This window comes from Rousettus aegyptiacus, unplaced genomic scaffold, assembly GCF_014176215.1.
Source record: "Rousettus aegyptiacus isolate mRouAeg1 unplaced genomic scaffold, mRouAeg1.p scaffold_m13_p_10, whole genome shotgun sequence".
Taxonomy (NCBI): domain Eukaryota; kingdom Metazoa; phylum Chordata; class Mammalia; order Chiroptera; family Pteropodidae; genus Rousettus; species Rousettus aegyptiacus.
The window spans coordinates 39,760,696-39,786,178 of NW_023416285.1; the positions used below are offsets into that span (position 1 = coordinate 39,760,696).

Consider the following 25,483-nt stretch of genomic DNA (forward strand, 5'->3'; position numbering starts at 1 on the left):
GTTCCCCCTTATCCTGCTTCACGTTTTATCATAGCACTTATGTTACCACTTCACACATATATATAATTAATTCGATTATAGTCTGTCTTCCCTTGATTAGAATATAAGTTTCTTAAAAGCATGAAGTTTGTTTCATTTATTCCTGTATCTTTAAAGGAATGTCGGACGCATAGAAAACATGTGATAAATATTATACATAGTGTGAGATAAGGCTGTGTTATGAATTTGCACAAAAATAGAAGCATTGCTAATTACTTTTTATAATGAGAACTTAGAGCTGTTGTAATTACCAATATAAATGCAAGAACATGAATGAATAAAGCAGTGTTTATTATATTTCGGTATCAGCAAATCAAAAACTAATGCAAGTAATAATAAAGTAATTATTATGAGCTTTTTTCTCAGAAGCATGAAAAGGTATATTTTTAGTCACATTTGCACCCAGACTCACCCCCCCCCCCCATCTCAGTGTAGGCTGGACAATCTTCTACAAACCCTCTAAAGGAGTTTAGCAATGATTATTCTTTCATGTAGGAAATCTTGTCTATAAGATTACTACCGTCTGGCAATATTGTACTATTTACCACACATTTCTGGAAAGGCAGTGCGAATTGCAGATTCTCAGTATGTTAGCACATAATCGATATGAAAAGAGGTGAGGAGAAATGTCATGCCAATGAATTGAGATGTTTACTGCACTATTAATATCATTAAACAAAGATTTAGGAGGTACATTATGACAATCTAAGGTTCAAATGTGGTATGCTGCTTTCAAAACCATCAAAGTAAAGAACACTCATACTTGCCTAGTGAGTGAATCCGTGAATCCATCTTCCATCAGAGGAAGTGGAAATGCTTTGGGGTAAAAGGAGATAGATATGACATTTTTCCTTCAACTACTTTTGGTTCTTGAGAACTCATTTGGTATTCTTCCATTCGTGCCATAAAGGAGTTAATGTTATTTTGTTAATAAGTTTGAGATTCTCTAAATCTGTCTCCCTTTCCATTATTTGTCCATTTTATTTCCTGGGAAGATTATTTACTGGATTTCAAAAATCGGAAATAAATGATGAAAGTGCTGGTTTTTTCCTGACTTATAATCATCATAAATTAATAGCTATTTTGAGTTTTTATTTTATTTGACCTGGTGTCCTCACACATTGCCTGCATTAGGATTTGAGGTTTCACTTCAGAGTCAGACTGACAGCCCATTGTCAAGGCTGTAGGAATGCTGTTGCTTGTACTCTTAAGTGGTGGGAGTTAAACTACAATTTTAAACAGAGACCACACTGTGAAGACATCCAGACTCACTCTAGATTAATTACTGTAAAAAAAAGAAAGGCAAAATAGAATTACATTTTCTTTTAGTTCATATTTATTTATCTTTATAATATAGAGGTATGTTAAGTGGGTCATCTTCAATTACTTTTTAATCACTCCAAACTTAATTATTTCCCTTTTTTACTACTAGTCAAGTAAACTTTGACTCTACTAGTCAAGACCATAGTGCAGTGAATGCCATATAAGCAACATATCAAATGTTTTATGGGTTATCAAAGTATTTGAGTATGATTTCTTTTTTAAAGTAATTTTTTAAAAATTTAAGTTTATTGGGGTGACATTTGTTAATAACATTATATAAGTGTCAAATATACAATTCTATAATACTTCATCTGTATATTTCATGTGTGTTCACTACCCAAAGTCAGGTCTCCTTCCATAACCATATATTCGACCCCTTTATCTCCTTCTACCTCCTTCAACCTCCTGACTCTTTGGTGACCACCATACAGTTGTCTGTATTAATGACTTTTTCGTTTGTTTGGTTTGTTCATTTGTTGCTTTCCATTTTATATCCCACATATGAGTGAAATCATATGATTCTCATTTTTTTTCCTCTGACTTATTTTGCTTAGCATGATATTCACACGATCTATGCATTTCTTTCTTATGGCTGACAGGTACTTTATTGTATATACATACCACGACTTTATCCATGTCTTGGCCACCTTGAATACTACAGTGAACATAGGAGTACACCTATCTTTACAAATAAATGTTTTAAGTTTGTCAGGTATCCAGAAGAGTGATTGCCGGGTCATATGGTGGCTCTATTCTTAATTTTTTGAGGAACCCCAATACTGTTTTCCATAATGGCTGTACTGATTTTTATTCCCACCTGCAGCGTATGAGGGTTCCTTTTACTCCATAACCTCTCCAACACTTGTTATTTCTTGTCTTGTTGGTAATAGGTATTCTCTAATAGGTGTGAGGTGGTATCTTATTCTGCTTTCGATTTGCATTTCTCTTACAGCCAGTAGGGTGGAGCATTTTTTTATGTATCTGTTGCCTATTTGTATGTCATCTTGGGAGAAGTGTCTGTTCAGGTCCTCTGCCCATTTTTTAATTGGATTTGATGTTGTCGAGTTGTATGAATTCTTTATATATTTTGAATATTAGCCCCTTATCTGTGGCGGTACAGATATTTTCTCCCATTCAATTGGTTGCTTTTATGCTTTGTCGATGGTTTCTTTTACTGTAAAGAAGCTTTTTAGTTTGATATGGTCCCATTCATTTATTTTTGCTTTCACTTCCTTTGCCTTTGGGGTCAAATTAATAAAATCTTCTCTAAGACCAAGGTTTATAAGTTTAGTACTTATGTTTTCTACTATGTATTTTCTTTTTTCAGCTCTTATATATAGATCTTTGATCCATTTGAGTTAATTTTTGCGTATGGTGACAAATTACAGTCTAGGTTCTTTGTTTTTCATGAGGCTTTCCAATTTTCCCAGCACCGTTTATTGAAGATGCTCTCTTTTCTCCATTGTATGTTTTTGGCTCCTTTGTCAAAAATTATTTGCCCATATTTACGTGAATTAATTTCTGGGCTTTCTTTTCTGTTCCATTGGTCCATGTCTGTTCTGCCAATACCAAGCTATTTTGATTATTGTCGCTTTGTATAATTTAAAGTCAGGGAATGTGATACCTCCAGCTTTGGTCTTTTTCCTCAGGATTGCTTTGGCTATTCAGGGCCTTGTGTGGTTCCATACAAATTTGATTTTTCTGTTTCTTTAAAAAATGCCATTGGGATTTTGATGGGAGTTTCTTTAAACTCACATGTCGCCTTGGTTAATATGGCCATTGTATGTTGATTCTTCCAATCTATGAACACAGTATCTTTATATTTTATGTGTCTTCAATTTCTTTTAATAATGTCTTGTACTTTTCAGTGTATAAATTCTTCAGATCTTTTGTTAAGTTTATTCCTAGGTATTCTCTGTTACAATTGCAAATGGAATTGTTTTTTCTGTTGCTTTTTCTGAAATTTCATTGTTATATAGGAATGCAGGGGAATTTTCTACATTAATTTTGTATCCTGCAATTTTACTGTCTTTGTTTATTGTTTCTAGTAGCTTTTTGGTGGAGTCATTAGGGTTTTCTATATAATGATTAATATAAAGATAATTAAATTAATATGGAAAACTTCTAATATCGAGAAATCTATTTCACTGTAAACATTATATAGTTTATTGGATCACATCATTTCTTGATCAGTAAGAAAAAACGAATCATAAATACAATATTCTCCAAAGTATTCTAACAAAGATTCAGTCTACATGTTTTAGGCAGCAGAACTTATTCTAACATCTATAATGTTAGAATGTTAGGTGAAATGGGCTCATATTAAAAGGCTTTTCATTATAACCTCAGTGTGCTAATGAAGGTAAAGTAAAAGGAGTTACTGTGTTTATTTAACAAATAACTTTCATAACGCTTAGTATATGTCATCCATTCTGTTTTAAGTAATTTACAACTATCAACTCATTTAATCCTTGTCACAGCCCTATGAGATAGTCGATATTAACATTTACAAATAAGGAAAAAATTTAGTAAAGAATCTAAGTTCACACAGTTATAGTAGTCACCTGTTATCTGTGGGGGATACATTCCAAGATGCCCAATGGATGCCTGAAACCTCAGATAGTACCAAACCTTATATATACTATGTTTTTCCTATATGTACATACCTATGGTATAGTTTAATTTATAAATTCAGCATAGTAATATATTAACAACAACAACTAATAAAATAGAACAATTATCACAATGTATGGTAATAAAAGTTTTATAACTGCTCTCTCCCGTAATTTTTACATTTTCCAGTTCAAACCTATTTCTTACTTGGAGTAAATGGCTTGGTGTCATTTGTCTCAGGGGATCCCCTGCTAAAATCTCTGTATAGTCTCAATGCTTTCTGGCACAATACATTGCTGTCGATTGGAACACATTTTCTGTTCATGTCTTCTACTCAAATTTAATGCCTTTACCGTCTTAACTAAGCACTGTGGCCCTAACTTTTGCAGTTTGAGCTGTGACAGGAAAACTAGCACAAAATTTTTTTCACAATTTCAGAGACCAAAGATACATTTTTGCTGTAGATCTTAGCCACCTCAGCATATGATTTTTCTTTTGGCCTTATTAAGTTGAGAACTTTCACTTTTTCACTTGAAGGAAGCGCTTTAGCGTTTTCTTTGGCATATCCGGATTGCCAGCATCACTACTCTTGAGCTTTGGGGCCATTATTAGGTAAAATAAGGGTTACTTGAATGCAAGCACTGACAGTCAGTCTGATAACCAATGGTTACTTGATGACTAACAGGCGAGGAGCGTCTACAGAGTGGCGATGCTGGACAAAGGGGTAATTCATATTCCGGGCAGGGCGGAGCAGCGTGGCATGGAATTTCATCACACTACTCAGACCAGCACACAACTTAAAACTTATGAATCGTTTATTTCTGGAATTTTTATGCAATAATTTGTGACTGTGGTTGACCTCAGGTAACTGAAACCAGGAAAAGTGAAATGGTGGGTAAAGAGGGACTACCGTAGCAGGTGGCAGAACCAGAGTCCTAACCCAGGAAGTGACTCCTGAACTTGGATTCTTATCTTGTGCTCTTCAGCCAGTCAGTGGCACTTTATGTGATGTTCTTTGTGTTTTCTGTGTTTTTACTTCCCGCAATGGCATCATGTTATGCACGTATTTTGTAACATTGACTCATCTTCTGTTGCATTTCATTTGCCTCACTTTTCTGTTTCGTATTCACTTGACTGGCTAAAGCAGCTGACCTATCTATTAAGAAATTCAATGCATATTAATTATAACTGAGTTAAGTTTTCATTCTATTAGACATCTGTCTAAAGGATGGATTGTGATTATTCCCCTAAAGTATTTGCTAGAAAAGATTTGAATTTTTTTAATAGAAAGTAGTATACACAATTACTTAAGATAGCAACTTAACTGTGTTTAAATATTGACAAAATAAACCTTTGAGAATTGAGGGGAAATTCTTCATATGTCTGCTTGTGAATTTTGAAGCATAGTTAAATATTTGGGGGCTTAAACAAGATTATTAGGCTTTCGTATGAGAGGTATATAATAAACTATGAGAGATTAAAAAGCTATATAGAAATTAAAAGTTCCCTTCAGTTTTCTCTGTGCACAGATTCCTGATGACTAAGTGCTCATGGTGACCCAGGAAGGTGTCTCGTATCATATTTTATTCAAATACGAGATTCTTGTTTTTACTAAACTTGAACAAAAATCGAATGAAATATTCCACTATGGATAAAAACCCAAACATTATCTTACTTTTGGTCAAGAAAACACAAAATCCAACTCATTTTATGCAGTGAATAAAGTTCATGGTTTTCAGGGTGTCTTGAACAAGTTAGGAATTTTTTTAACAAAAAAAGTTAAATGCTTAAAGAGCAAAGAAAAGGGGAAAATGCCTCTTATTTGATGGCCTATTTTAGTCTTTAGGAATTTTTTTTTCTGAATAAAATGTTATCATTTAATATACCTGTATACTTTTTTAATCGTTACTGTGAAATATGCCTGAGAACATTTTTTATTCTTTCTTTTCAGATGACAGAAGTGATGCTCAGGAGAGTAGCTTAAGAGACTTACTAAAAGAACTGCCATACACTCACTACTGCCTCCTCAAGTACCTATGCCAGTTCTTGACCAAAGTAGCCCAGCACCATGTGCAGAATCGCATGAATGTTCACAATCTCGCCACTGTATTTGGACCCAATTGCTTTCAGTAAGTTAGTGGAGTTTTATTTAATGTCATCACATACTCCTTTTCCTTTACCAGTGCCTGAAATTATTGGGGTATGGAAGCATATTTTGGACTGAAAAGTCAACCAGTTTATGTTGCAAAAGTTCCATCTTGCTTTTGGGCATTTTAGCCTTGTTTTTGGTCCCCATTTTGAAGAAGGCAGATATACCTTGTTATGAAATTAATTTGTAATATTTCAAATTACCTTACATAAAATTGTGGAAATAAGATTTACTTTCACCAAAAAGGGCATTTAAAAAAAATCTAGTCTGAAACATCGATTAGCAGAGATGGGATATGATAGTGCATAATTTTTTAATAGAGATAAATCATCTGAAACATCGATTAGCAGAGATGGTATATGATAGTGCATAATTTTTTAATAGTGATAAATCATTGCTAAAAGTTTATATCATTGCTAATAGATGGAAAATTATAAGCAGAATATGTCTGTGACAGAAAAATGTAACCTCAGCTACACTTATTTTCTAGGAATAAACTAGACTAAAAATAAACTAGTTTCCATGGTGGGTACTATATCACTAGCCAGAAAAAATTTTGTAAAACTTTATATTTTATTTTTTCCTTGTTATTCTTAAAAACTCTTTAATGTATGAAACATGATCTTTCAATCCAGTGACTTTGCTTTTAACTCTACTATTAATCCCCACTGATACCAAACACATTCCTTCTAAGGAAATGAAAGGAAAGAGAGAACACTCGCACTTTAAAAGCTCTCAGAAATTCTCAGCAAGTTTTTTTTAGTAGTGTATCTGCTTATCCACCCCATTAATTTAGACACATTCAGCTGACCCAGACTAGTAATTTTACAGTCCCCAGAACGACTGTCTGCATATAAATTCTGGCTTAGATCATAGTGGTTGCAGGGTTCTAGGACTTTCACAGCCTACTATAGGGAGAAGTTCTATCTTAATAATTATCCCCATTGTAACCTTAGAGATTTAAATTTTAAATAATGTCATTTTATAGGATATGTTAGGATCTGGTGAGTAAATGTCTCAAACACAAGCTCCACTAATTTCTTATTCAGGAGCTCTGTGGTGGTAAAAAAGCTGTGTCTGTTCTTTTTAGTCTGCTCTGCAGGGTAAACCTTTGGTGACCTGTATGTAAGAAATTAACTGTTCAGCAATTTTGAAACCCTAGATTCTAGACAGGTGAAAAAAATTGTAAATAGAATACTTATTTAGTAACATGTAGATCAATACCTCATTGCTGACTCATTGGATTGGGCTTGATATGGAGTTCCTAGTAACCTGCTTCAATTAGTCAATCAAAATATCAAATGAGTAATGAGTTTTTATTATAGGTTCTACTAAGTAGTATGGCTTTAAAAATTTTTTATTGTAGTAAAATGTAACAAAATATACCATTTAACCATTTTAATTGTACAGTTCAATAAAAATACATAAGCATTGTGATCTACTAATTTATATGTATTTCTAAACCGATGAAGTCACTACTAGGTACTTCTCTTACTGAATCTGAGAATAATGCTTAAAACAGTTAGTGTTTATTGAGTACTTACCAGATACTGTATTGTCTCATTTATCTGATTGATTTTGAAGAGGCAGAAGTGGTTTATTTTGTCCCTGAAGTTCCTCTGTCTAGGTCAAGGAAACAGACACTTCCTTTCCAGTGACTGCAGTTGGTCCACATATGTTATAAATCTGATCAGTGGAAAGCTACCACACAAGGATAATCCTCACAATGAGTCACTAAAAGACAAAGGAAACACTTTTCTTAATAACTGAGGTGGATACATTATATAGTCAATACATGAGGAGACTTTCTAATAAATAAAGGAACATCCTCATGAAATAATAATTTTTGAAAAATATAAAATTTCAGATACAAAATGATATTGGCAATGAAATATATAATTATAACAAAGGAAAGAATACACCGACAATATATGATTGTTTGATGTTCAGGCTTCTAGGTGAATATTATTTACCAGGGTTTCAACATGTACATCCTGTTACAGGATTACTAAATTTAGATGATCAGGGAATATCATCATTGTAAAATAGTCAAACAATATATAAGTATGTAGAATAAAAATAAAGTATTCTTCATTAGTCTCTCTCATTCCAAAGCCTGGAGATGTATATGTACATGAGTATATAAATATATATGTGTGTGTGTGTGTGTGTACATATATATACACACACACACACATATATATATATTTAGCCTGAAGATATATATGTACATGAGTATATAAATATATGTAAATATATATATAGATATATATATATATTTATCCTTTCTGAACACAACCATAAAATATTTTTTAATCTAAACTGGATCATGACATATATATTGTGAGGCTAGATTTTTTCTTAAAGGTAGCACTGGAACTTTTAATGTCAGTGTATTTATATATGTTATTGAATAGTGTGAATTTCTCCTAACTTGTTTATCCATCTATTGAGCACTGACATTGTCAAATTTTGATATTAAAACGGTTGCAGTAAACATCCCATGACTCTTCATGTGTATCTGTAACTATTTCTATAGAATTGATAACTTAGAAGTGGAAATACTCATCTGAGAGGTTTATACATTTTAAAATTAATGTGTGGTACCCTTCATAGGGCTATAACAATTTACATTTCCATCATTGGTGTTTTATAATACTTGTTTCCCTGTAACCTTGCTGTGCTATCACATATTTAAATTCTTGTCGATCTAATGGGAAAAATGATATCTTAATTATTTGTGAATTAGAATATATTTTTAGGTTTTGATGGGTAGTCATTAGTAGTTGTGTTCCTCTGTGTCTTCTGTTCATATATTGTGCTTGTCCTTTATTTATCTTTTGTTTTTGGTTCTTACTGCTTTGTGGGAGTTTTTTATTGAGATATAATTGGCACATATTAGTTTCAGGTGTACAACATAATGATTCAATATTTGTGTACACTATGAAATAATCACCATTTGTTACCAAAGTTACAAATTTTTTTATTTTGTGATGACTTTTGAGATTTATTCTCTTAGCAACTTTCAAATATGTGACATAGTATTATTGACTGTAGTCACCATGCTGTACTTTACATCACCATGACTTATTTATTTTCTAACTGGAAGCTTGTACGTCTTGACCCCCTTCATCCATTTTACCCACCTCATCACCCCCCACATCTGGCAACCACCAGTCCGTTCTTTGTATCCTTTTTCTTTTGTTTGTTCATTTGCTTTGATTTTTAAATTTCACATATAAGTGGAATCATTCAGTATTTGCCTTTCCCTGACTTATTCACTGAGCGTAATGCCCCCCCGAGATCCCTTCATGTTGTCACAAATAGCAAGATTTATTTTTTTATGGCTAAATATTCCCTTATGTATATATACAAGACATTTTTGTCCATTCAGTCATTGATCGACATTTAGGCCATTTCCATGTCTTGGCTATTGTAACTGCAATGAACGTAGGGGTACAAATATCTTTTCAAATTCATGTTTTTATTTTTTTTGTATGAATACCCAGAAGTATTGGAATTGCTGGATTTTACAGTAGTTCTATTTTGAATTTTTTTTGAGGAACTTCCATGATCTTTTTCATAGTAGTTGTATCAGTTTACATTCTGTGAGTGTTCTTTAGGTCTTCTATAAAAGAATCTTTTGTCCGTTAAAAAAGTTGCAAAAATTTTCTTATTCTGTTGTATGCCTTTATCTTTGTATTTATGGTAATTTATTATATTGATTTTTAAATTTTTTAATTCACTTAAATGTGTCAACTCACCCCCGTTTTGTTTATGAGGGGACTTATGTCTTCCTTAATAATATTGTCTTAATATCAAAGTTAATTACAATACACATATATTTCTTTTGTTAAACTTTATCTAAATTTATTTTCTGTATATCACATATGGATCCAGTTTGATTTTTCTTCAAAAAGTTAGCCAGTTTTTGCCAAACCATTTATTGAGTAGTATACCTTCTTGCTAATTTACCAGGCCAACTCTATTACATAATGACTTCTTACACATACATGAGTTTGTTTCTGTATTTCGTGTGGCTTCCTTATTTTCTATTTTTCTATTACATTTTTTCTTTAAGAGAGAGTTTGGAATCTCCATGGTAAGTGGTATCTTATCGTGGTTTTGATTTGCATTTCCCCGATGATTAATGATGTTGAATATCTTATATGCTTGTTAGCCATTTGTATATCTTTAGAAAAATGTATGTTCAGATCCTCCGCCCATTTTTAATTTTTGTTTTTGGCTTTATTATTGAGTTATGAGTCCTTTATATATTTCACATCTAAGATATTTTCTTTAATTCTATGAATTGCCTTTTCATTTTCTTGATCATGTTTTTTTAAGTGTAGATTATTTAATATTGAAGTTCAATACATCTATTTTCTCTTTGTCACTTTTTCTTTTGGTGTTGTTTCTGAGAAGGTTACACCTAACTCCTGAAGATATTTTCTTTTAAGAGTTTTATCGTTTGAATTCTTACATTTAGGTCTATGAGTTAATTCGAAGTTAATTTTTGTGCAGTGTAAAAAGGGAGTCGAACTTTATGCCTTTGCTTGTGGATGCACAGCTATCCTTGTACTATTTGTGGAAAAGACTATTTTTCCTCATCGAATTATTTTAGCACGCTTGTTGAAAATTAACTGACCATAATTTTTAGGGTTTATTTCTGGACTCTCAGTTTTATTTTACCGATCAATATATCTGTCCTTATGCCAGTACCACACGGTCTAGATTACTGTAACTTTTGAGTAGGTTTTGAAATCAGGAAGTTTAAGTCTTCTGACTTGGTTTGTCATTTTCAAGATTAATTTTAGCTATTATAGGCCCCTCGAATTTCCATATGAATTTTAGAATCAGCTTCTATGTTTCTGCAAAAAGGCCAGTGGGTAGTTTGATAAGAACTCGGTCAAATCTGTAAATCAAGGTGGGGAATACTCCCATCTTAATATTATATTATATCTTCCAATTCATGATCATGGGATGTCTTTCCATTTACTTAAGTCTTCTTTAATTTATTTCAACAATTTTTATAGTTTTCAGAGTATAAGTTTTATACTTCTTTTGTTAAACCCATTATTTTCTTCTTTTGATTGTTATTCCAAATAAAGTTATTTTCTTAATTTTATTTTTAGATTGTTCATTACTAGTGCTAACAGTTTTATTTTGCATTTATTTAATTATGAATGAAGTTGCACATCTTTACTTTTTAAAGGTCATTTGCCTTTTTCTTGATGTGTTTGGGTATTTTGCCCATTTTCCTATCGAATCCTCAGGGTTTTTTTTCCCTTGTTGAAAAATTATTTATTTTTAGTCTCTCTTTCCCCAATAAACTCATTTAAAACTCCAATTTTTCTCTCAGTTCATTTTGTCACATCACATTTAATATTACTGTATCACTTCTTACATTTTTGGATTCTCCAGTATACACACCTTGAGACTACTCTTCATAACCAGAATTGTGCAAAATAAGTTGAACTTTCATGCAGTTGTAACAAAAGCCTCACTCAGTCCCACAGTTACTTTGGAGCTGGGATGGCCTTTCAGAGATAGCCCATTTTAAGTCAAGGAGGTTGGTCCTTTTATCCCATCTCCTTTAGTCATTGGATAGAAGCCATGCCCAGGGAGATGCTATAATCTTGGGAAGAGTTTAGCCATGAGCCATAAGCAGGCAACACTCTCAGCAACTGGAGTAATGAATACCTCCAGCACAAAAGGGTCATCTGACTGGCACCCCACAGAGTCAGCTACATTTCTGTAACAATGTTATAATAATGTTTTTATAATATACTATATCACAGTAATAAGTGTTTTTCTATGAAAATTTCAGCAAACTTTAGACTATAAGCTGTATATGTTCTATATGATTTTTCTAAAGAAATTCTCTTATATTCCAGTTTCTAAGATAAGTAAAAATCCTCCTGAAAAATATTATTCTTAGAGTTTAACAGGAATTGCTTTCCCCAAGTTTTTTTCCCCCAAGTTTTTATAATTATTGAAACAGGTACTGTATATTCAGTAGTTTGAATAGCCTGACATAATAAAGAAAATCTAGTCTTTGTTCTATCACTTGGTAGGTTTGACTTTCTACATTATTAATTTTTCTGTTAAATTTTCTATAAAATGGGACCTACAGAGTTTGCTTTGAATCTTAAGATCATAAGAGAAAGTCCTGGTAGATAGTAGACAATTGGTAGAGTTCTGTTGGACTACATGTGCATTTAACTAAATACATTTAAAATTGCATTAAGGGAAAGATCAGGTTTTATAGAGTTGGCCATTGTACCACATAGTGAAGTGGGCTCCTTAGAAACATGAGATGGGAGATATAACATTTTTCTGGCCTCAGTTGTCTTAGTTTTTACTTTCTTCTTACAAATTACAAGCTTCCTACATTACTAAATATGTTTTTTAATACTTAAGGAAAAATATTTGGTCCAATAAAAATTTTAAATACAAACCAATTTCTTCAACTTAGTACTTGTATCAGACACAAGTCTAACGACTTCCTCAGATTTCTCAGGCATTGTTGCCCTTCCAGACCATCTGTCACCAGGGACTGACCTTTCACCATCAGTGGGAATGCGGAGTACTTCTCCTTAGCTGTTCCCTTGCAGCTTGGTCAACTAGCCACCTGCCCAGAGTTTCTGGCTTCCCCCATCACTTTTGGACCCTGTGCTAGTATCTCAGTTCTTTATGGGCTGCCAGAGAGACTAGATAAGGCAACCTAAAAGTCTAAAACAGTTAAATACTTCTGTGTGAACCTTGACAATGGGAAACAGGAGTCAGTAGGAAATTGGGTGGATCCCTTCTTTCCCTGGCTTGTGGAATACCCAGCACATAGTTTACTCTTGCAGCTGATCTGTTGTTGAATTCCAGACTGCCAAACATAATGTTTGTCAAGCAAACTGTTGTTTGCCTTTGGAATTCTTTGTGAAGTAGCTAAGCACACTATATATTGTTTCACATCTCTACTTACATCCTTTCCTCACCCATGCTGACCTGTATTTCTACTTTCAAAGTAATGCACCAACATCTTCATCCTTGGCTCAGTCTCTGTTTTCTTGAGAATCTGTTCTAAGGCAATGTACAGCTAAGGACACAGAAAACTTCCAATACAGGAAGAAGACTTATCACTATGGTGAAATACATTGTACTTTAAGAATTGTAAAGGATAATGCTAGGTATACATGATTTTTTTTTTTTCATATGCTGACTTGACTTTGGGACCTAATTTTCTCATTAAAAGAAGCTCCACTGTAAATGTTATACTTCCCAATATTATTATGTGACTCTGAATTTACAGTTTCCTTTGACAAAACAGTGTTCAATGCTGAGAATAATATTAGCACAATTGAAATATTTGTATTTAGTGTTATTTAGAGTTCATTGAAAAATCTATTTGTTAAAGGATAATGAAGAAACCAAACACTCCCTAATGACCTTTAGCTGAGATACTGTTTTTTGTTTTGTTCTTAATATTCTTAGCACTTTTACATTAAACCCATTGCACATCCTTCATTTCCATCATTTAATAATATCAGTAACATCAAAATTTAATCTTCAATAATGAAACAATTACTACTGACGAATAAGCCATTTTGATCAAATTCTGTTTCATTTCTTTTCTTCTTTTGCCTTGGACTACAAATCTGTAAATTAATTCTATCTCTTGAAATAACTGCTTTAATGCTCATCAGTAACATAATCTGTAATATTATAGATATTTCTAAAGCTTAAGGAGATAAATCAATTTTCAATTTTGAGTGATAAAGCTTTCCACACGTGCTTCTATCTAAGATGTTACATTTTGTCTAGTGGCAGCATAACACAGGTTTTGAAACTGCTATTGGCCTCCTTCAAATCTTGCAGAAAAAAAAAACACAAAATTAATCATACCAAATCACTAATTCATAACCTGTAGTTGCATGATTGTGTGCGCATAATTAGGCATTTGGATAACATCAGTACATATTAGATTAATTCAGCTAAATTTCTAGACACAAACAGGATATGTAACTAGATAAACCTACAATGTTGCTGTCAACTTATATGTTAACTATTAACAAACTAAGCAGTTTGTTTGGTTTGCAGCCCAAATGTTACTTTTGGAAAATGAGTAATCTGGATTAAAAAGTGTAGTTGACATTTTTAAAAAATTAAGCCCAAATCCAATCTCACACAGTCATATATTTATAACCTATTAACATATCTATTCATAAAATGCAGATTATTTAATTTTTGACACCATTGTATTTATACCATCATCCATAAACATTTATCTGACATAATAAAGAAAGCATGATGGGTGAGTTTGGCCTTTCTCTACTAAAACCTATACCAGCCCTTTCCAATGGTTACTTCATTGCCCACCCTTTTGTGTTATAATCCCACTGTAACTGACAGCTGTTAGAATTGACATTCAAGTTGACATTTTTCAAAATGGGAATACATTTATTTTTTATTACAAAAGTAGCATGTCAATTTTGGGAAAAAAAAAACTTTTTTCAAACCAAAACAAAAAAATAAAGATGAAAATCATTCATAATTTTACTACTCAGCTTTAGTTCACACTTTGGCTTATGTGCTTCCATATTCTTTATATGCTCACCTATATATGTTTGATTAAAGATGGAATAAGAAAATAATACTGCATTATAACCTTTATTTTAAAACTGAATTCCTCTATCATGATGTTTTTTCATGTTTATAAATATAATTCTACGTCATCATTTCTAATGACAGCATAGGATTGTGATCTTTTGATCAATATCCTTTATTTAAGCCATCTCTTCAAATGGCATTTCATGATTTTTTTCCTCAGCAATAGTAATAGGTAATATTTATTGAGTGCTTACTAAGTTCCTGGCAATGTGCTTTTCATTTATTTGCTAATTTTATCCTTAAAACCTTATGATACAAGTACTGTTATTATCTCTACACGTGAAGAAACTGAAGCACACAAAGTTTAAATTGCTCAAGTCACATGGCTAGGAAAAGGTTAGCATCAGGCTTCTGAATCCAGACAGCCTGGCTCCTCAGCTCCAAGCTCTTAATCACCACTCTGTAACTGTTTCCCCTATAAAGAGCTTTGCAGAGACTGTTCTTGAACGTACATTTTTCACACTTCACTAATTATTTTCTTTGGGTGTACTTTTAGAAGTAGACTTGCCTAGTCAAAGAATATTCATATCATCAGAATGTTTTCTTCATTGAGTGGTTCTACCAGTTCGTAAGCAGCAATGTATGTATGTCTCCCCTTTCTCACACCTTCTCCAGTACTGGTTATCATTCCTTTTCATATTTGCGAATGTAATTGAATATAATTTCTTCAAAAAATTTTTGCTTTTTTGAGTACAATGAGGTTTATCATATTTAAAAATCTGTTTTCCCATGTAGTTTTTCTTTCATAAATTTTCTTTCCCTCTTTTTTCTTTCAGTTTTTCTAATCCGGTACCTTTTTATAATTGATTTGTAAGAGTTTCTTTTATAGTAAGACTATTAACCTGTTATATATTGGAACTATTTCTTGCAGCTTATAATTTAAATTTTAACTCATAATTTATACTTCTTGCCACAAAGAAGTTAAAGATTTTATTAATCCTACGAATCAATTTGTGTTGTTTGGGTTATCCTTAAAATGTTTTCTACCTCAGAGTTATAAGAATATTTACTTACATTGTCTCAATATTTTTTCAGTTTCACATTTTATGCGGGAATTATCTTAGAAAAGGTATATGGAATCTAAAAGTTATTAAGTAGTCCCTTATATTTCATCTTATATTTATAGTTTTTAAATACATATAAAATATTCTTTTATATTTCATCTTACATTTAAAGTTTTTTAATATTTTAAATACTGAATTCTAGTGGAATTTACTTTGGAATAAGATATAATTTAAGGATGTAATCGTTCACTGAAATAATTAGCCTGGTAACCAGACAACATTTAGAGAGTAATTCATACCTTTGCCAAGTGATTCAAAATGTCACTTTATAATTACATCAAATTCTTGCATGATTTTTGGCCTTCTCTGGGCTCTATTCTACACTGATCTATCTGCTTGTGTGTTGCTAGTATCATACCCTTTATACTTTAGTGTCATGAGTGGTATTCTTCACTTTATTCTTTTTCAGGATTGTCCTGAATAACATGTATATGTTATCCCAGAAGGTCAGGATATTTTTCTAGATTTAAAAATTTCCATTGAGCTTTTAGGTTTATCAGGTATAGTTGAAATATTTAATATTGAGTCATTCATATTTAATAAAATGACAAATAATCTCACTTAGTCCATTTTTACTTATGTATTTTTGTTTCTTAAAATTACAGAAACTTGAAAAATATGGAAAATTATAATGTGTACAGTGAAAATCATCCACTAATTCATTACTTAGAAATAATAACTTTAGATTTTTAATCTATTTTCTTCCAGCCTTATGCCCATATGTATTTTATTTTTAAAATTTTAAACTTTATATACCTTTTTAATCTGATTTTTTTCAAAAATTAAATTACACATGTTTTCCATGCCATTTAAATCTTTTAGTTAACATCATTTTTTATTTGTTTATAGCCAGGACTTTTTATTGTATCACATTGAAGTTTGCACATATACGAAAAGCATGTTCAGTCATCTATTTCTGGTGAATCCATAAGCATAGATGGTACTCTCATACTTTTATAGATAAGAAATTGAAGTGCACATAGTATCAGTTTGGGGGATTATAGAGCTAAAGTAGAGCTTATAACATTTATTTTAGTCTGTTCCAATTGAAACTTTGAACTAGGTAAGAGAATATCAATTGCTTTTTAGAGAGGGGAAAAAAGCAAATGTACAGAAAGATTTCTACATTGTCATTGTCCTTTGGTCAAATGGATAGAAATGTTAGGTTGAACCATATAAGACTGTCATTTTTTCTAGTTCAAAATGGCAAGTTATTACAATTTTATATAGTTCAGTGTAATAGTAAGCTCATCTATTATTCCTGTTATCAGCTAAGAACATGAGTTTGAATCACAAGAAATTAAATTACATATTGAAAATGATAACGAAAATTCTCCATTCAATGTCTACTTATTTTGTTCCAGGAATCATGATGATTTATAATTTTATGTGAACCATACACAGTGTTCCTGTCAATATTCTGTGTGAAAGCTAGAGCAAACTTTATTACTGTTGTTAGTGATGATAATAATGCTTCAAGCCTTGGTTTTTAAACGAAAAAACCAGAACATAGGCTTTTTAACCCTGGTCTTACTCAAGAAATATCATTAGATCTTCAAGTGGTTGCCCAGCAACTCGATTAATTGCTTGTTTGTAATGTATAAAATAGCAGCCAATGGTATTGAAAATATACATTGACATTTATATTTTTTCTTATGTGAAATAATAATAATATATTACAAGAAACTGATTTTTTTCCTAGCAGCTTTAGGTCATTTAGCACATTTTTTGATCAACGTTTATGTGAGAAGGAACAAAATGTAGATGTTTTGCAGGTTTTTTACCGTGTCATTGTGAGGCAGTGTTTTCAAAATGTGTGAACTGTTCTCTAGAATATACCTCTCTAGAGAATAACCAGGCTTAAAGGTTGAACATTGCTGATTGAGGCCAGAGTCAAAGATTTCTTATCCTTTTAAAAAAAAAATCTCTAGAGTCCTTTAGTCCCTGTGGAAATGTAGTGATTAAGCAATAACATCTGCTGGGAAGTTAATGATCATCTGGAGAAATACATTGTCCAGCATAAATTCAAGGTCCTTTAAGTCAGTCGGTTGTTTATTAATGAGAAATGCCCAGCCCGATAATATCAACACTACACTATTAAATAATATTTTAAAGATGAGATTGCATGTTTTCTTTCAACCATACTTTCAAAAGACTTACATATTTATGATCTTTGTATCAATATTAGGAAGAGAGAAGTCCAGATGATTTTATTTTGCAAAAACTGGCATAACGATCCATGGGGTGGCTGGTGGGTGGGTGTCGATGATTGGCCACAAGTTTTATCACCAGAAAGCAGGAAGACTAAGAATAGGATGTCCTCTGACTCCTAGTCTGCTGTGTTTTCCACTAGATCACATATTTCCTCAAGATAATACTATAGATGTTATTTACTGCGCTGTACTCGGTCTCACCAGTACAGTGCATATGCCAGGGTTATTTGCGGGATTAATGACCTTTATTGTAACACTGGCCTTGATGTGACCCATGTGTGTATAGTCAGTTTTAATTACAACTTGTTAAAAATTGAAGAAAGCATTTAAAATGAATACTATTCATTTTGGGGGGAAAAAAGTAAATGTAGATCCTGATGATTCTGCTTTTCTCATGTTTCATACCTCTAAAAGAAAATTCAAGAAAAAGCAAAATCAATTTAGTAATGCAGTGTGGTTGCTACCTGTAGGACTTCAGAATATAAATCAGTGCCACATGTCTTGCTCAAATATAACCTTGAAAATAGCTATTGGTCTTTAAACTCTTTGCATCATCATCCAATGACGACAGGCAGCAAATTTAGGCATAAATAGAGTATGTGTGTGTGAGTAAGGGACATGTTTTTAGCCGTCGACAAAATCTAATGGCAAATTTATATTCTCAACATTATTGTGGGAGTGTATATGACCTCACGTATAGATTTATCATCTTACACGCCCATATCTGCCTTCTACAGATACAATTGTCTTTTATTTTTTCCCATGAGGTACTGTCAAGACTGAGTCTTAAAGGAGCAGAATTCTACTCCTGCCTCTGCTCTCAAACAGCTTTGTAACTTTAAGAAGTCACTTAATTTTTCTAGCCCTCTATTTGCTACTAAATGACATGAGAATTTCTTTTCAGTATTAAGATTTTGTTATTTCAGTTTTATATAATTTTTATGTTATCTGGTAAATATTAATTTACTAATTTTTTTTGAGCCCATACTATATGCCAGCAGTCAGTGTGCCAGATGTTAGTCAAACAACGTGGTTCATAACATCAAGGAGCTCATACTCTATGAGGGAAGAGGGAAATTTCATAAATAATTATGGAATTATAGTTTTGATAAGTGTTGCAGTGGAGTTTATAGTAGAGACCTTGATCATGTGAATATTTGAGTATATATGCCAGAGAAATGACTTGTGCTTCATTCAAACTTAGCTGACTTGAGACACTCTCTCTACTTTTTAGTACACTGCACATCCCCCAAGTTTTCTTTATGTCTTCTTTGACTGACTTTGATATCTTTTTAAATGTTTTTCCTTTTACTCTCACTCACTTCAGTCAAATCCACATTATTGCTAGAAATACCTATTTAAAACATAAATCAGATCATGTCTCTTTTTTGCTTCCAAGACCCCCATTCAAGGATATATCTTTTTTATACCATAGCATTCAAAGCCTTTAAATATTTGGCCTGTAATTTCTCATGTAGCTTCATCTCTTCTCCTCCTACTTTCTAAGTACTATTCATCATGGATCTGAAGATGGACAACTTGTATTTATACTAGAGGAAAATCTTGGGACTGAGCTAGAGTTTGGGGTTCATTGATTCTAATTTACTCCTTAAAGAAAAAATGGACAGATTCTTCAAGAACAGTTGCATTCTGGGTAATCTGTATAGCTAAGTGATTGGAAGACAGTTGGAGAGCTCGAAATAATATAAGCTATATGGCATCACTAAAGCCAAAGAAAATGGAATTCCAATAAAGAGAGACCAAGGAGAAAGAGAACTGAGAAAAGTGTCATGGATTTGGAGATGTAGAGATATTTCGAATCATTAAAGGCTTTGAATACTCTAGTAGAAAAAACACATACACATGACACTTCATACTGTTTCTCAAAGAACAGTCTTTTAAATAACATTAAGAAAACACCATGAAAGAAAACACCTGGGAAAAAATAAGTACTTTTGGGATTAAAAAAGAAACCTCAGTTTCTAGAATTAGTACTCATTTTTAAATGTTTGATATCGATTGTGGCTCAGTTGTTAAAGTTCTCAACTTTTTACCACCACATACAGTGTTGTTAAATTTGTCATGACTCCTTTGAGTTTTCTGTTAGAGACCAAAAGGGGAAAAAAATACAAGTACATTTGTTTTCTACTTTAGATTCCCAAAGTAGAATGTAAACGAAGACTTAATTTTTTATGAGTTTTATAGAATCTGTGGTTGAATAACATGTTTGCTATGTACAAAGTTGATTGAAATGAATATTTTTGTGTGGCATTGGGCTCAGGTAGAACATTAAGTCATGTTAGTTTTTAAAGATTTGACTATTGCAAGTAAAAATAACAGAGACCCCATTCGTGATTAAAGACTAATAGAATATATAAAGGCATATTCATCATATGATATCTTATTCCCCTTGATGTTAAGCAAAATTTCTCATAATGAGCCTAGAGAATTATGTTAATGGGCCATAGGAACAATTTTATGATATCAAGTTGCAATAAGACTTATGGTTCAGGTTTTATGTGATTTTATATAGAAAGACAGTATAGCTAGACTGTTTTGGTTCACTTACTTTCTAAGAGTGGGATCTTCAGCAAGTCATTTAACCTCTCATTTCTCTTTCTATAAAATAGGAATAATAATATTCACTACTATAGTGATTGTTAATAGATATGAACATATATATGTAAGTATATGCATATATATTTATATGTATGTGTGTGTGTGTGTGTGTGTGTGTGTGTGTGTGTGTGTGTATGAAGCTAAGAATATTTCCTGGAACCTACTTGTATTATTATAGTTTAGTGATTTTCTAGAAAAGCAGATTCTCTTTAGTTTATCAGTTTACCTATCATAGAGCTTCAGGTCAGTAACAGTATTATAGCAGCAAATTTGTCCTTAAAATAGGATACAAGTCTATGTCTTGGAAGACATAAGTCCAGGGACATGTATAAGATTAGGCACTGTTATATCTTAGATATAACTATGATATATAGATTCTTAATATAAAGCAATGTAATTTTATAGAGCATGGATTAATCTTGCTGATAGATGTACTTTTAAATATAGGTGGCAAATAAATATTCCTTACATTTATCTTCATGTATTGCTTTCTGAGACCATTTTTGGTTTTTTTCTTCCCAAAGACTTTCCCAGGCCCTAAACTTTCTTGCTTTTAGCAGCCCCACACCACAACACAGCAAACATGTTAAAATATACCCACAACCCATACTAATTATAATTTGTGTAAAAATTTGATTTCTGTTGAGCTGTAATTGAATAGTTCATATAATACTATATTTTGAAACATTTAAGTATTTACAGATTATAATTTTGTAGTGTTTTAGGGTTTGTTTTTTGTTTCGTTTTTGTATTCTGAAATCCTGAAATCTCAAATATTTCATTGCCTCGTGAAAACTCATCAGCGTTAGGCTCTTTTTTATCCATTTAATGGATAAAGTATTCCTATTCCAAATAAAATTGTTTTAGGGAAACCAAGGTAGCTTAGTTAGATAGTAGTTCAGCTCTTCCCTCTCTCTCTCTCGTTCCATTTCTCTGTCTAGTGGTCACTTTTACTTATCTAAAAATCTTTTTCCCCTCACCCTCCCCTGTGGCCTCCCATCCACGCTCTCTCCCATTCATTCTCCAGTTCAGACAGAACTGATACCCTCTTCTCTCAGCAATCCTCATAATGAAGACCAAGGTCTAATTCTACTGACTGTTGCTTTATGGTGTTTTTCAAATCCTGAAACTTCTCCTACCATCACCCTAGTCTAGACACCCATCTTCTCTGAATTGCTGCAGCAATTTACCGTTTGACGTCTCTGCCTTAAGTCTCTTCCCTCTCTGGTCCACAATAACACGTGAAATATCACATCGTATTTGTGTAGCACAGTCCAGTTTTAAAAGTGCTTTCATATCCACTGTTTAATTTGATTCTCTCATAAAAAACTTCCCCTCTTCTGATGCAGAAACTGTGGTAGTGAAGGGCCGTGACATGCTCAAATCATACCACACATAAGTGGTTGAAACAGAAGTCTGGCCTAGGGCCTTCAATTCCATAGCCAGAGCCCCTTCTGTTATATTGCAGCCATGTCTCTCTTCGACACTGATATTAATCCACCTCAGATGTGAAAATGATGTGTCTTTAAATGTTAGTTACTATCGTCACTGATAACTTATAGAGTACAATTATATGACCTCAGAACATCTTTTATATTGATGATGATGTTATTTCATGTTGTCACAAACATTTCATGTCCTCTTATTTAAAATGTATGCTCTTTCGATGGAAGAGGCTGGTTGTACTTCTTTATGTCACCCAAAAGCCCCAAATAGTGTTGTAGTGATTTCTGTTGAATAAATAAATGATAGTTTGTGAATGTAAAGGTAAAATAAACACCACTCGATTCTTTTGGGAAAAAAATTAAGGCCATTATTTAGCTCTTGTATCTTGGAGTTTAAATACCCATTATGCTAGATAGGGTAAAAAAGGACAAGAACATGACATAAGAGATGTGATGAAAAAGAAAAAATAGAGAAAAGGGGAAACAGATAAAAACCTCCAAAGTACATTTGGATATTAAGTCAGTGATTCTCTTGTTATTAAGAAAGAACAGTGTACATCCTCTCACACAGGTCAGGGCGAAAAACAGATTGAGAACTACTGCCAAGTGTTCTCACTCAAAACATGTTTCATTTGGGAGTAATTACTGTATCCTTACTTCATCAAACCTCGATTCTAGGTCAGGGCCAAGAGAAAACTTGAGAGTATTTTTTCGTTTTTTGTTTTTCCCCTCCAAAGAATCAAGTTTACGTAGCTACTGATCCTAGTAGTTTTATACTTGCTCTGTTGGGAAACAATAGTTGTCCGCCCCCACTCCCTAATTGTTCAGGACATAAGTGGTGCAAAGGTGAAACTTTAGAAAGGTGAGTTCTGTGTGCGCATTATATCAGAGATAATGCAATATTCAGTTTACATTACCTGCCCTTCTTAGCCATTAGACCCAGACAGTCTTCCACTTTGTCAAGAAACCTTTACTTAATAAACATGGGCATTATGGCAGGTCCTCTGTGAAAAGAAATAAACAGGAAAAGTAAGTATGCAGTGGACTGTAATTGTGGAAAGTAAACACACACACTGCCATGGCCTTTGTTACTCAGCGAGTCCCCTCTGTGTGGCAGCATTAGGCAGTATTTAGGGACATGTTGCCAGAACAAACATGCATAAAACTCTTGGGTAACAACCCAATATCAACTGACTTTACAGTCTCCAGAAGAACTTCTCATCCCTTCCTCACCCACTGTAGAATGCCCACAGTGGGAATAACTGACTATTGATTGGAGTTTGGTTTGTTTTTTCCTAAAATTATGATGATACAATGTTTATCCTACCAATTTTTCTTCCCATTATTCTTTGCCATGTTGGAAATGTCTCATTTCTGTGATGAGCAAAGATTAAGACACACCACTTAGACATCATCCCATAGAGATGATCACATATGAAATGGTGGTGTTGGGAAAAGGTCTCATTAAAAGCATCACTGAAGAATAAGATTTTGGAAGTCAATGAGTTTATCCAGTCACTGACTTTTATTAAGCACATTCTATGTCACAGGCACCACTCAATGCATCAGATACTCAGTTGAAGAACCAGAGAGACATGCTCCCAGCTCTGTGAGCTTATGTTTTTATAGATGGATGGAACACTACAGAGTGAACAGACAAAAACTCTGTACAAATAAATAATATTTATATTTATCACAGGTTACATATAGTGTTTATTGGGTGTTAGGCACTGTTCTAAAAGAAATTGCATATGTTGACTCATTCAATCCTAACAACAGCCCTATAAGTTAGATAATGTTATTCTAAATTTACAAATGAAGAAACACATATGTAGGTTAAGTAACTTACATAATGTCATACAGCTAAAAATACAAAGAGCCAAAATATGAACTGAACACAAGACTCAGAGTCTGAATTCTTGACTTCTATACCATAATTACAAGACAACAAGGGTCCTATTGTAAAAATAAAAGTGCTAAGTTGGAGACCATTCAAGAGGAAGATTAATGATTTTCTAGATTCTACATTAGTGACTGGATTATTTGTTTTTGCATATATTTGCGTTAGACCAGTGGTTAATTTAACATTTCTAATTAACTTTATAAGAATTGTTTTTATTGCAGTTAGAGGAAGCACTAATGTGATTCCTTTTAATATAGAATAACAAGTCAGGCTGGACTAAAAATAATATTGTAACAAAACTCTAGAGATTCAACTTTAGCCTAACCTACATCCTAGAATTAATAATATAGTAGATAATAAATGAGATGGAAAAAAAAAAAAAAGCTTTCTGTTGGATATATTTAGGTGTAGCCCAGTCTCTAGGCAGAAATATTAACCATGACATTTTCATCTGTTCAAATTCATAGAAACAAAAGGCAGAATGCTGATTGCCGGGGCTTGGACAGTGAGGGAAAAGAAGATCTGTTTTTGGCTATAGCATTCAAGTATTGTAAAATGAAAATGTTCTGTAGAACTGCCTCATGGTGTGACTATACTTAACACTCACTGCTGACCACTACCTTTTAAATGGTTCAGATGGTAAATTTCATGTTTTCTTAGCACAATTTTTTAAAAAGATCTTTACATAAGATAGTTTTGCCCATATTCAGCTTTATTTTCAGTGTGTTAGACAGACACAAAATTTGAACATTTTTCCTTCCTTCATAATGTTCTAAATGGATTGCTCTTTACTTTCCCTTCTATCCCAATATCTGACCTTTGTAATGTAGAGAGGGACATTTTGTTGAGAGAGAAATTTACTGTATATTTTTGATAGAGAAGGAACATTCTGGGGTTAGAAGCACTGTGTGCACAGGGAGCAACCCTAGAGTCTGCTTTGGATAACTTCACAATTCATGCGTAATCCGCAGATGTCTTTCCTTTTTATGTTTCTCCTTCAGTAAAAGAAAAGGCACTGTTATTCCCACTGAAGGTGAGGAATGGCCTAATGCTCATCACACAGAACAGGAATGCTACAGCTGCTCAAATTGCAGCATTTATTATGTGAGGCAAAATCTAAAGTACCCGAATATTGCCCGTTCAATTATGAAAGGAAAGATGTAAAGGATGGAGTTGTGTTATTTGATTGTTTTCCTATTATGTCAGAAGAGGCAATAACACTAATACCAACATGCAAATGTACCTTTGTGGATATTCTGTTAAATATTTCATTGAAAAAGTGGAATACATTTTAGTTTCGTGATCCTCTATGCCTACTGGTTGGTGTTCTCTGTAAAGAGGTTCAAGAGGAATATAGTTGTACTAACTATGTTACCTAGCCTTTAAGTCTTGTATCAAATACTGTCTCCTCTAGGATACCTTTCCTAATAATAGTAGTTTTTAACTCCCAA

The 25,483-nt window shown here is 32.8% G+C and overlaps 1 protein-coding gene across 8 annotated transcripts in view; it reads left to right on the top strand.

The window, feature by feature from the left end:
* FAM13A (family with sequence similarity 13 member A) overlaps positions 1-25,483 on the top strand; it is a 250,060-nt gene that overhangs the window by 56,734 nt on the left and 167,843 nt on the right. For 7 of the 8 annotated variants that reach the window (XM_036227706.1, XM_036227705.1, XM_016161037.2 and 4 more), the window contains one exon: positions 5,927-6,104. The exons of the other annotated variant lie outside the window; for it this stretch is intronic. In XM_036227706.1, coding sequence (XP_036083599.1) covers positions 5,927-6,104 — 178 coding nt within the window. The remainder of the gene's footprint in view (positions 1-5,926; positions 6,105-25,483) is intronic. 8 annotated transcript variants of the gene reach the window in all.